Source organism: Akebia trifoliata, chromosome 3 (assembly GCF_017979445.1).
Source record: "Akebia trifoliata isolate Shusen 1 chromosome 3, ASM1797944v1, whole genome shotgun sequence".
NCBI classification, from domain to species: domain Eukaryota; kingdom Viridiplantae; phylum Streptophyta; class Magnoliopsida; order Ranunculales; family Lardizabalaceae; genus Akebia; species Akebia trifoliata.
Window position 1 is genome coordinate 2137902 of NC_141377.1, and position 12583 is coordinate 2150484.

The 12583-nt window shown below is 36.0% G+C and overlaps 1 protein-coding gene across 2 annotated transcripts; it reads left to right on the forward strand.

Annotated features, from left to right (window-relative positions):
* The first annotated feature begins 6667 nt into the window (after positions 1-6667).
* LOC147405466 (putative inactive leucine-rich repeat receptor-like protein kinase At3g03770) lies at positions 6668-12583 on the forward strand. Of its 2 annotated transcripts, none has more exons than XM_086433223.1 (8): positions 6668-6893; positions 7597-8960; positions 9351-9484; positions 9620-9863; positions 10868-11079; positions 11171-11196; positions 11766-11877; positions 12265-12583. In XM_086433223.1, the coding sequence occupies exons 2-8, from the start codon at positions 7610-7612 to the stop codon at positions 12493-12495; spliced, it is 2310 nt and encodes a 769-aa protein (XP_086289349.1). In that variant the 5' UTR covers positions 6668-6893; positions 7597-7609; the 3' UTR covers positions 12496-12583. The 2 variants fall into 2 exon arrangements, with proteins under 2 accessions (XP_086289349.1, XP_086289348.1); XM_086433222.1 differs by having other exon boundaries at positions 6669-6893; positions 7506-8960.

Below are 12583 nucleotides of genomic sequence, written 5' to 3' on the forward strand. Positions count from 1 at the left end.
AGGTGCATACCCTCCACCAATTCACTAGGTGGTATTTCCTCATTTTGTTCTTATCATTCTACAAAAAATTCTTCAGAAGTCTTTCGATTTGGATCTCCACAGATTTAGGCATAAAAAAAAAGTGAAATAAATTAGATTGGGATGCTAGAAAGAGTACTTTTGATTAAAGTCACCTTGCTCCCCTTAGAGATATATTTAGCTTTTCACTAGCTCTACTTCTCCTCCATCCTATCAGCCACCCCATCCTAAATACTCTTACTGTTATACGAAACTCCTAAAGGAAGGCCCCAATACGAAGAACGAAAATTACCGCTAGAGCATCCCAAGATAGGTGTTAACCTAGGAAGATTGGGAACATTACCCACCTCTAGAAGCTTGTATTTTTGCAGGTTGATATATAATCTCGAGATAACCTCAAAACAATTTAATAACTCGCGCAAAATTCTCACTTGATCTTTGGAATGGTTCAATAACACCAGTGTTATTTACAACTTGGAGATGACTGGTCAAAGGGCCCTCATTATAAGCTATGAAACCCATCAGTTTACTAATGTCCATTGCTTTTTTAAAGAGTCTACCCAAGGTCTCACCATAGTAAGAAACAAGAACGATGACAAAGAAACACCCTGTCTCAAACCCCTCGAGCCCCTAAAGAAACCTATAAGACTACCATTGATTAAAATGAAAAAAAGACATTGAAGTATGCATTTCATAATCCACCCAATCCATTTCTTACCGAAACCCATCCTACCTATCATGTACTCAATGAAGTCCCAACTTACATGGTCGTAGGCTTTCTACAAATCGATTTTACTCACTACTCCCGCCTTATTCTCCTTGATCTTCGTATCAAGACACTCATTAGCAACCAAAACTCCATCTAGAATTTGTCTCCCTTTAATAAAAGCGCTTTGTTCAAGATCAATGATATTTTTCAACATTTCCTTTAATCTTGAAGATAGAACCTTAGAAATGATCTTGTAAACCAAGTTCACCAAGCTAAAGACCCCAAGTTATAATTGAGAGCTACTATTGGAATAATAAAAACAGTAAAATTGAACTTAACAATAATAAAAATTGGTGAGGTCAACAATAATTATTGGTGAGGTTGATAATTTTTTTTTTTTAATATTGACCTCAACAATGAAAATACTGAACTCAAAAATAAAAATTATCAATCTCGATGCTGTAAGATTGACCCATTTTTTTTTCTTTGAATTTTTACAACTAAAATACATGGAAAGATCAACTTCAAACTTGACATAACAATTTGTGTGAGATGATTTCAAATCAAAAGAACCATCTTTGATCGATTTTCATCCAAAAATGAAGAAAAACAATTGAAAAAATCTTAATTTTTTATAGACATCTTCAAAATGCTTTAAGTGAAGATCTCGTTGATAAAAAGTGATAAAGTTACTAATAAATTTTAAAGTGGCAATCTCGCTGGTAAATTTAAAGACAAATATCCTTATTTTTCAACGATGAGATTGTTGATCATTATTGGCGAGTTCGTCACTTTTTATCATAAATATCATTACTTTAAATTAAAATACCTACCAACAAATTCACTCAAAAACATGTTTTGGGAATTAAAATGAGCAGTGTAGCAGACTTGGAATTGTGTCATATGCAGCTGGCAAAATGGTAATTTATATTTCACTTATTTTTCTTTTTTAATAGGGGTGTAATAAGTAAAAGTTAGGGTGCCAATAGCAGCTCTAACCATGACTTATCTATTTAAAGTACGTGGGCCCCTCCATCTTCTAATGTTTCCAAAGCCGTTTTGCAGCGAGACACACAGACTTACAACTGTATGGATTTCCTGATGAGATGCCAAATCCAGCCAAAAGAAGTCCAATAGCTGTCAAATAGGCCCACATGGGAGTCATGGAAAGTTCCAAGGATATGCAATTACATTTCCCATTTCACCCCTCAGCTTGGATTTAGTATTTAACTTCCTGATTTTGATATTATAAAAGGGAAAATTACTTAAAAAACCTTTGAGGAAGGGTTTCTTTCTAAATAATCCCCACATTTTACGTGTTAGCTTGACTGGACATTTAGTAAACTTTTTCTTTCTTAGTGATCCCTCGTACTATCGAGCTCATAATTTTTATTGTCAAACTCGATGCTTTTTAATTTAGTGTCGAATTCGCATTTTACTATTCTCTAACTCAACATTGTTTAACCACTTTTTATTTATTGTTGAACTCAACGTTTTTTTAATTATTGTCGAGTTCACCATTTTTTAAAATAAAAAGTGGTGAACTTGACACTAGTAAATTTCATCTATTTTCAATTTTTAAATTTTTTTGAGCAAAATACATGGAAAGATCGATTAAAAAATAGGATATAACGACTTGTTTAAATGATTCCAAAAGACCCATTGTTGATTGATTTTCGTCCAAAAATTAAGCAGAAAAAAGTGGAAAAAATCCTAATTTTTTACATACATCTTTAAAATGTTTGAAAAAATCCTTGAAAAATGGTTCATTCTTTATTCTTAAATCCTTTATTACAGAATGAAGTTTCCCAAACTCTATTGAGATGTCAAAAATCTAATTTTTTGATGAAAATGATAAATTTGAACGGTTAAGACATTTAATCGTGATAAATATTGGAGGTGAGGTCCATGGACCATTTAGAAAGAAAAAGTTTACGAAGTGTCTTGCCAAGCAAACGTTGAAAACTTAGGGATTATTTTAGAAAGAAGTCCCCCCACGAGAACCCTTTAAGTAATTTTCCCATCATAAAAAAATAAATCAACCCTTAAATGGATAGTTTTAATATTTTTTTTTGTTGTATCGTAGTGATATTCATAATAAATCAAGTGATTAAAGATATTGTAAATATAAAAATAAAAATCTTTCAATTTTTTTTTTATATATTATAATCGAGTATCCCGTTGATAATGGTCTGGCCCGTATCAATCCATAGATCATGGTCTTGTCCAAAGACTAGTCTCAAGGCACATGCAACACTCGCACATCATACACACAAGGTACCCTCGTAAGTGGCCCTTGAGAAATTAATGCTCATACTGGATATTAAACTCATAACCTATAAGTATTAATCGCTTATCGATCTAAAATTACCATTGAGCCAACCCCTCGGGATTCTTTAAAAAAGTTTGATGGGACTAACTTCTTCAATAATACCAGAGGAAGAAGAAGATGCACTTGATATTTTAATTGTTTAAGTGCACGATTAGGTTTAGAGTGGTCACTGATTAACTGAGTTAGTATAGTTTTAATAACTTTTCTTAATTGCTTTTAGGTCCTTTTTAGGGGTAGGTTAGTCTTTATCATTATATATATATATATATATATATATATATATAAATGTTCAGCACCCTAAGTTTTACCACACACTTTAACAAACGTTTTTTGTCCTACATGGGTTAGAAGTTTTGGAATGGGCTGATTTTTGGTGAGGATGATCTCTATGATTAGAAGATCATCCTCCCCAAAAATCAGCCCATTCTGAAATGTTTAGCCCCATGTTTACACGTTGAAAAATCGTGGACCATCCTTTTTTTGTAAACCATTTTTGATGGGGTTAGAAGTTTTGGAATGAGCTGATTTTTGGTGAGGATGATCTCCTCACCATAGAGATCATCCTCACCAAAAATCAGCCCATTCCAAAACTTCTAACCCATGTAAGACAAAACACGTTTGTTAAAATGTGTGGTAAAGCTTAGGGTGCTGAACGGGACCCTATATATATATATATAGGGTCCCGTTCGGCACAAAACATTTTGACAAACATTTTTCTACTATCGGATATAGAGAGATCGGACGGCTCAAACTTGATTTAACGTATAACTTATAAGTTATACGAAAATTACACTGACATCCTTAATGTTTTCCAAAATTAGTGCCCCATCCCTTTCTCTTTAAAATAAAAAAAAAAAAAAAAAAATTCAGAGAGTTTAACTCTCTGTTTTCTCTTTCACTCGATGCCCTTCTCTCTCACACTCTCTCTCTATCTCAAACCTTCTCGTTATCGACAGAACGCCTCTCTCTCTTTCTCTCTCAAACCTCTCTCTCTCTCTCTCAACGCCCTTCTCTCTCACTCTCACTCTCTCTCAAACCTTCTCGCTTTCGACGAAGCACAAACCGCTGCAACTTCGACCTCTCTGCAACTCCATCGACGAAGCACGAATGCCCAGAACCTCGACGTCTCTGCAACTCCATCGACGAAAAAGAATGAGAGAGTAAGAGCGAGACCGAGAGCAAGTGAAAGACCGAGCGAGAACGAGAGAGAGATCGAGAGAGAATGAGAGAGTTGGAGCGAGAGTGCGAGAGAGAGAGAGAGACCGAGAGAGAATGAGAGAGCTGGAGCGAGAGTGCGAGAGAGAGAGAGAGAGAGAGAGAGAGAGAGAGGGTTCGACAGAAAGGTAGGCAGTAACGAACCTCGTTCGGTTTGAAAGAGGAGAGGGGCGTCGCACTAAATATGATGAAAACGAGGGACGGCGCTGTAATTAACTTATAACTTTATAAAACAGTAAAATTAAATCTGATCCGTTCATTTACGTTAAATCGAACGGCGCCAAAATGTTTGCCAAAATGTTGTCAAAATGTTTTGCGCTGAACATTTCCCATATATATATATATATATATATATATATATGGGTCCCTATCCGTGGCCAACAGTTTGGCAAACATTTTGGCAAACACTTTTTCAAAACATGGGTTAGAGGTCTTGGAATGGGCTGATTTTTGGTGAGGATGATCTCTACGGTGAGGAGATCATCCTCACCAAAAATCAGCTCATTCCAAAACTTCTAGTCCCATTTTACAAGTTGAAAAATCGTGAACCGTCCATTTTTTGTAAACCATTTTTGATGAGGTTAGAAGTTTTGGAATGAGCTGATTTTTGGTGAGGATGATCTCCTCACCGTAGAGATCATCCTCACCAAAAATCAGCCCATTCCAAGACCTCTAACCCATGTTTTGAAAAATGTGTTTGCCAAAATGTTTGCCAAACTGTTGGCCATGGATCGCTACCCTATATATATATATATAGGGAAATGTTCAGCACCCTAAGTTTTACCACACACTTTAACAAACGTTTTTTGTCCTACATGGGTTAGAAGTTTTGGAATGAGCTGATTTTTGGTGAGGATGATCTCTATGATTAGAAGATCATCCTCCCCAAAAATCAGCCCATTCCGAAATGTTTAGCCCCATGTTTACACGTTGAAAAATCGTGGACCGTCCATTTTTTGTAAATCAATTTTGATGGGGTTAGAAGTTTTGGAATGAGCTGATTTTTGGTGAGGATGATCTCCTCACCATAGAGATCATCCTCACCAAAAATCAGCTCATTCCGAAACTTCTAACCCATGTAAGACAAAACGCGTTTGTTAAAGTGTGTGGTAAAACTAAGGGTGGCGAACGGGACCCATATATATATATATTAGAAATTATTATTAAACAAAGTCAAAAAGGAACCTCGTTGCAGGGGTAGACTATTTTAATTGAAGTGTGAAGCTTCTAAACCTTGGTGTGATGGTTAGATAATTAAGAGAAATCTTATTACCACACCAAATTTTACTTAAAACACAACAATCCTTTTAAAATTAAGAGACATATATTGGTGTGTTAATAGCAGCTCTCATAATTTAACAAGCCTAGTAACATTCCCCAAAATCAGTCTACAATGGACTGGGCCCAACTAAAGCCCTATTCATGTCAAGCTGTCGCCTTTCTTCCAACTTCCCATCTATACATATTTTGGTAATAAAATGGTAAAATCGAACACAACGACAGTTACACTTGTAATTATCATCAAAACCGAGGGCATTTCCAACTATTATCTAAGTCACTATAAACATATGCGACAAACAATGAAACAGACTTGTTTGTTCTGCTACTTGGTCTTGGAGTGGTTGGAGCCCAGGTCTTTATCCAAAAAGATAAATAGATAAAGACACCACATCCCAGCTGCCGTTGCAGTTGCTGAGCTGGAAATTGGTGAAGACGTTTATTTTAAAGAAATTCTATTGCCACACTAATATTTTCTTGGAGCACTCCAGTTCATATTACACCAATCAACTAGGTGTGTCAATGGGTACCCATTTAACCGGAATCGAACCAAAATTAGAATCAATTAGACAATTTTGTTTTGGGTCCATTTTTTTGTAGAACCAATTAGAGTCGGGTCACTTAAAAACGAACCAATTGAGAATCAAAATCAATAAGACCTGAAAAAACCTAGTGAGCCGAATCATTTAAAGATTTTTTTTTTTATACTGTTCCAATTCTATTGCATTGATTTGAGTACCACAACGAAAACATATAAAACTTATAATCAAGAAAAATTAACGATTTTGATTATGATTCTTATAAGAATTGAATTGAAACCGACCTATTCACACCCCTACAACCAATTACCAGAGTACTAAACCCCAAAGGATTGGCTTAGTGGCAAGCCGATCCTTGATAAGCGTATAAAAAAGAATAGGTCAAGTGTTCAAAACACCATGAAGCAATGAATTCCTTGAGGCCACCCTCCATGGCCCATTTGACCCAAGACTCAATCAATTGCACATAGGACTCTATTTTTTTTTCAAAGGTCTCAAAATCATTGATCGAAAGATGATTGAATCCAATGGCTAGAAATTGCCAATAATGCTGACCTTTTATGTGTTGAGGTAGTGGGCCCAATGGAGCTGCCACTTGGACTTAGAGGACGTCTGTATCATAGTAATTCCCCACTGTCACGTCTCTCTGTGCTGTGAGCTCTGCAACTTAGCAGAGTTAAGAAAACTTATTCCATTAATGTCGGAAAGCTCTCATTGAAGAAGCTTCATTGACGATGACCTTCTGGTTTCACTAAAATTTCCTTGGCATTGTCAACTATCTTCTTGTAGATCTCATCACAAGGTTTAGTTTTTGTAAATCTCTCTGTTTTAAATGTTTTTTACTTCATTGGTTGTTCTCTAAGCCTGAATTGAGCATATTTTTTGTTTTCTCCTTAATGGGTTATTTTTTGTTTTCAAACTTTGCTTAAAAACCCAACATTTCCCTTAAAGGACGCTTCTCTGAGCATTCAAGATCGGAATTTCTGCAATTTCTCATGTATTTTCTTCATGGGTTTTGTTATAAATTCTTAAAAACTTGATATTTAGTGCATTTGACATGTTTCTGGTTCATGCATGTTTCGAACTCCTGTCAGAAATCCAATGGCGAAAAACACTCTTTTGAGCATCTAATGTAGGATTTTTTTAGTTGTTTTTCCTTATTTTTCTTCTTGGGATTTTTATTTAAATTAATTAGAACAAGACCCAATATTTTTAGCAAAAAACCCACTCCAAACACCACAGTTAATTCATGGTGGTTCTCTTGAACGTAGATCTGTTTAATCCCTCATGGGTTTTTTTATTTAATGTCTCTAAAAACCCAACATTCCTTTCTTTAGTTAATGTATCCGACTCCTTGAACTAGAGAATCTCCATTGAAGAAACCCTTTTATTTATTTATTTTAATCTTGGGCAGGCTTTGAAGTTTGAAGGCCTCTCTCAATGTAATTTCGGGTTTTTTACTTGATTTTCCAAGTCTCAATAAGAAAACTGGAATTCTATTGCAGTTTGTTATCAGCGATGGAGCATTCATGCTTGTTTCTGATTGTATGTTTTTCGTGGTTGTTCGTCGTCCCTGGTACTGAACAATTACAAATCACTCAGACCCATCTTCTTTATCAGCTAAGAAAGCATCTAGAATACCCAAAACAATTGGAAAGTTGGAACAATTTCAGTGGAGACTTTTGTTTTTTGCCTTCATCCCCACAGATAACCATCACATGCCAAAACAATTCGATCACTGAGCTCAAAATCATGGGGTTAATGCATGCCAATGTTAGTAAGTTCGAGGGCTTCCCAATTCCCAATCAGACTCTATCGTTGGGTTTCTCGATTGGTTCTTTTATTACAACGCTGGCGAGGTTAACCACTTTGAGAGTTCTTAGCTTGGTATCTGTAGGAATTTGGGGTCCACTTTCCGATAAAATTCACAGATTATATTTGCTTGAATTTCTCGATTTGAGTTCAAATTTTCTTTATGGTTCGATTCCTCCGAAGATTTCTGCAATGATAAAGCTTCAAACTTTGAGACTGGATGGTAATTTCTTTAATGATACTTTCCCCGAATGGTTTGATTCGTTATCAAATTTGACAAATTTGAGTTTGAAGAACAATAGGTTGAAGGGTCAGTTACCTTCTTCAATAAGCAGAATTAAGACTCTCACCGACCTTGATTTGTCTCACAATGAGATTTCTGGTAAATTACCCGATTTAAGAAGCTTAACTAGCTTACACACATTGGATTTGAGAGAGAACCAGATCAATTCTGAACTACCCATCATGCCCAAAGGGATCATAACAGCACTTCTCAGCAAAAATTCCATCTCTGGCGAGATTCCAAAACAATTTGGTGAGTTGGGTCAGCTTCAGCACCTCGATCTATCATTCAATTTTCTCCAAGGAACACCTCCCGAAGCACTGTTCTCTTTGCCGTATATTAGTTATTTGAATTTGTCTTCAAATATGTTGAGTGGGTCTCTTCCTGACCATCTACATTGTGGGAGTGCACTCAGGGTTGTGGATATTTCAATTAACAGATTAATAGGTGGAGTGCCTTCTTGCTTGAGCTTGTCATCAGATAAGAGGGTTGTTAAGTTTGGTGGAAATTGCTTGTCTGTTGATCCACAACATCAGCATCAAGAATCCTATTGCCAAGGAAAGAAGAAACAACCTGAGTCTCAGGGCAATGGCATTGGAGTACTAGTTAGTGTCATTGGAGGACTTGTGATTGTTATGGTACTTCTGGCATTCGGGATTCTAGTTTTCTGTAGAAAATATTGTCTGCAAGGGACAACTGATCAGCATTTATTGCCAAAGGCAATGCAAGATAACTCGTCTACAGGATTCTCCTCCGAGCTCCTTGCAAATGCTAGTGAGTTTTCTACTTTCACGCATAGTGACAAAAATCTGTGATTTATTTTTTTTGAAAAAAAAATCACAATTTTGATAGTTGTCAATTAAATCAAGTTTTTGAAAAAATCATGATTAATCACAATTTAATCAACATTTTTGTGAAAAAATCACAGATTTTTTTATTTTTGATTTATTTAAAACATTTTTTTTATTTATCCAATGTTTTTCCGATTTTACTGAAGCTTTCTATTGCCGAATTATTCCTGAACCCCGACTTTGTCACTAAGCTTTCTAGAACATCTCATTAATCTTTCCATTCATCCAGATTTTGAAAATTCGCATATCATCTACTCATTTGTCTATTTTTGGATTCCAAAGAGTTACTTTGGTTACTCTTTTACATGTTCAGGATTTATTTCTCAAGCAGCAAAGCTAGGGACACGAGGTGTCCCTGCATATCGATTGTTCTCTGTAGAAGAGTTAAAGGAAGCCACTAACAACTTCCATCATTCAGTATTTATGGGCGAAGGTTCAAATGGGAAGGTAACCCATCTAGAACTAAAAGTTTGATTATCAAAAGGAAAGAAATAAAAAATAAAAAATGCTTAGAACATTGGATGAAATGTTTGAATCCATCTCACAAGCACCTCTTTGTTTCTTTCTTTTCTCTTTTTCCAGCTCTACAAGGGAAGATTGGAGAACGGGACGTATGTTGCCATTCGATGTTTGTCATTATCTAAGAGTGATACATTGCGAAACCTTAAACTTCGATTAGATTTACTTTCAAAGCTTCACCATCCACATTTGGTTTGCCTTTTGGGGCACTGCATTGATGGTGGCGAACGTGATGATTCTAGTGTCAACAGAGTCTTTCTTATTTATGAATATGTGCCCAATGGAAGTCTTCATACACATCTCTCAGGTTAGTTTAATAAAAGAGTGAATGTCCCATTAACAATCTTCATATTGTTAATCGTGAGTCTTGGTTTTACAGATATTAAGGGTATTGGACTCTCCTTTTGATTGCTCTAGTACATCTTCCAAATCTCACTCGTTGTTGTTATCGCTCGGGACATTAGGGGTCTTTTATCTGAATAATGTAATCTATATAATAAAACACAACAGTTGTCTTCCCCCAATGTTCTCAAGAGGAACAATTTCAACTTTATTCCCTTTTCTCCTCCTCTTTCCAAGAATACCCTTTCACTTTATTGCCCCTTCTCTTCTACTGCTTTCCAATAATAGCCCTTCAACTTTATTTTCTTTTCTCTTCTCCCCCTTTTCCAATAATTCCCCTTTGACTTTATTACATTTACTCTATTCCCTTCAACTTTATTTTCTTTTGCCTACAACTTTATTGTCTTTCCTCTTCTACCCCCCTTAACCCCAAAGATGATGACCATGCCATAGGCATGGGAAAACTCTAGTGATATAAATGAGGTGTTATTACATCTCATATAGTTTCTGTAATGATTTGAATCATTTCATTGACGAAGACGCTAGAGGGTGCAAATGTATTACATATATCATAATATTTCCCTCTTATTGAAAATCAGTTATGGATCTACCCAAAACCTATGTTACTTGGGCACTACAAAATGGATGTTGTAACCAAGTTGGACACTTATTTTAAGAAAAAATAAACCACAAATTCCAACATCCATGATGTGCCCCTGGTCGTACCTTTGCCATATCTGGTAACTGTTGAGTGTATATTTTCCTCCACTCTCGGGTGTATCATACCTTAGGTAAGCCCCGTGAACCTTTTATATTCATAGTTCTCGTCGTCTCCAACTGATCGTTTTTTTGGAGTTGTTGGTTGGTTAATAGTAGAGTAACATAGGCCAAACCCCAAGTTTTTCCTTCCAAGTAGGGATTTTTTTGTTTTTGTTTGTGTTTGTGATTTTATTTCATTTATTTGTGTAGAGAGCAATCCAGGGAGGGTTCTAAAATGGTCGGAGAGATTGTCAGCTTTAATTGGCATTGCCAAGGCCGTGCACTTTCTACATACCGGAATTTCTCCTGGATTCTTCAACAACTGTTTGAAAACAAATAGTATTTTACTGGATGAGCATGGGATTGTGAAGCTGAGTGACTATGGATTGTCAATTATCACAGACGACATCAACAAACTTGAGGTAAGCTTAATCAATTTGCAAGTCAACTGAAGCATCTTGCACTTAGTTTCTCAAGTGGTTATTCTGACATATATGATCTAATTGTTTGTAGGCAAAGGAAGAAGCCAATAAATCATGGTAAGCATCATTATTAGTCAATATGTTTCCCGTAAGAGATCTCCTACACTATCTTCCTAAAAAAAAAAAAAAAAAACGGATCTCCTACACCATAATATACCAGATCATATGATCGTAAACCTCCAACCTTTCAACATTTTTCAGGACCATTTACCATATTCTTTCTTGACTGTCCAGAAAAGGTTCCGGGATTGTCATCATCATGGTTTTAAAACTCATTTTGACGTCTTGTCTCATCCATGAATGAGACCGAGTCATCTCGGATGAGTTTTCCGATAAGTTTTGTTCAACAACAAGACAAAATGAAATGTGGTTTTAAATCTCGTCTGATACTTTGACTTGTCTAACCATCTTGTTAGTGGACGATACCGAGATGTATCGGACAAGTCATCTCGGTCTCGGACGAGATTTAAACCCATGATCATCATAAGTTAGGCACACGTGATAAATTTTGCTATAGAAGACAAATTTTGCTGCTCCTGCCCATTCATGGGTTCTATAATTCGTAACTGTAATGTTGGTTCTGTGCATTAACAAGAACTGTCATTTTGGGGCATCGGTCTTTGCAGGAAAATGGCTAAATTAGAGGAAGATGTTTATAGCTTTGGTTTCATATTACTTGAAACACTTGTTGGACCTTCTACAGTTGAAAAAGGGGGAGCAACTCTGCTCAATGAAATGGTATGCAAATATTTTTATTTTGGATATTGAAGCTTACACTCAAAATACAGGCCAGTCGAACTCCTCGCCTCATGCCTCAACATATAAAAACTTTGGTTAGAAAGAACACAATTGTAATTCAATAAATGTGGGGGGCCTTACATCTTGAGATGATATTCATTCCAAACCATAGGTCCTGTCTAGGCCCAAAGATCCCACAAACTTGTGTCATTTATGTTCTCTCGTTATTTCTCTAGGCCTTATAAAAAAACCATTTTTCATCTTTCTTTTTTCTCACAATGCACCTTAATTTAGATGTATGGGATCTTATATTTCATTCTCTTTGCATCCCCTGAGTTTTGTTAACTAAGAGATCCAAATTCTAAGATGGGCTCTCATATTTTACAGACATCGTTCAGTAGCCAGGACGGTCGAAGACAAATGGTGGACCCAATTGTGCTCACCACTTGTTCCCAAGAATCGTTATCGGTTGTGCTATCCATAACAAACAAATGCATATCACCCGAGGTATCAACTCGTCCTTCTTTTGAAGATGTCCTTTGGAACTTGCAGTATGCAGCTCAAGTTCAAGCGACATCGGACAGTGATCAGAGATCGGATGTTGCATCGCAATCGTAGATGTTTGATTCATCAACATTGTTAATTTGTCATAAGTGTTCTTGTTCATATGGGTTTATGCATGAGAAAGATGATCATATTTCAAATC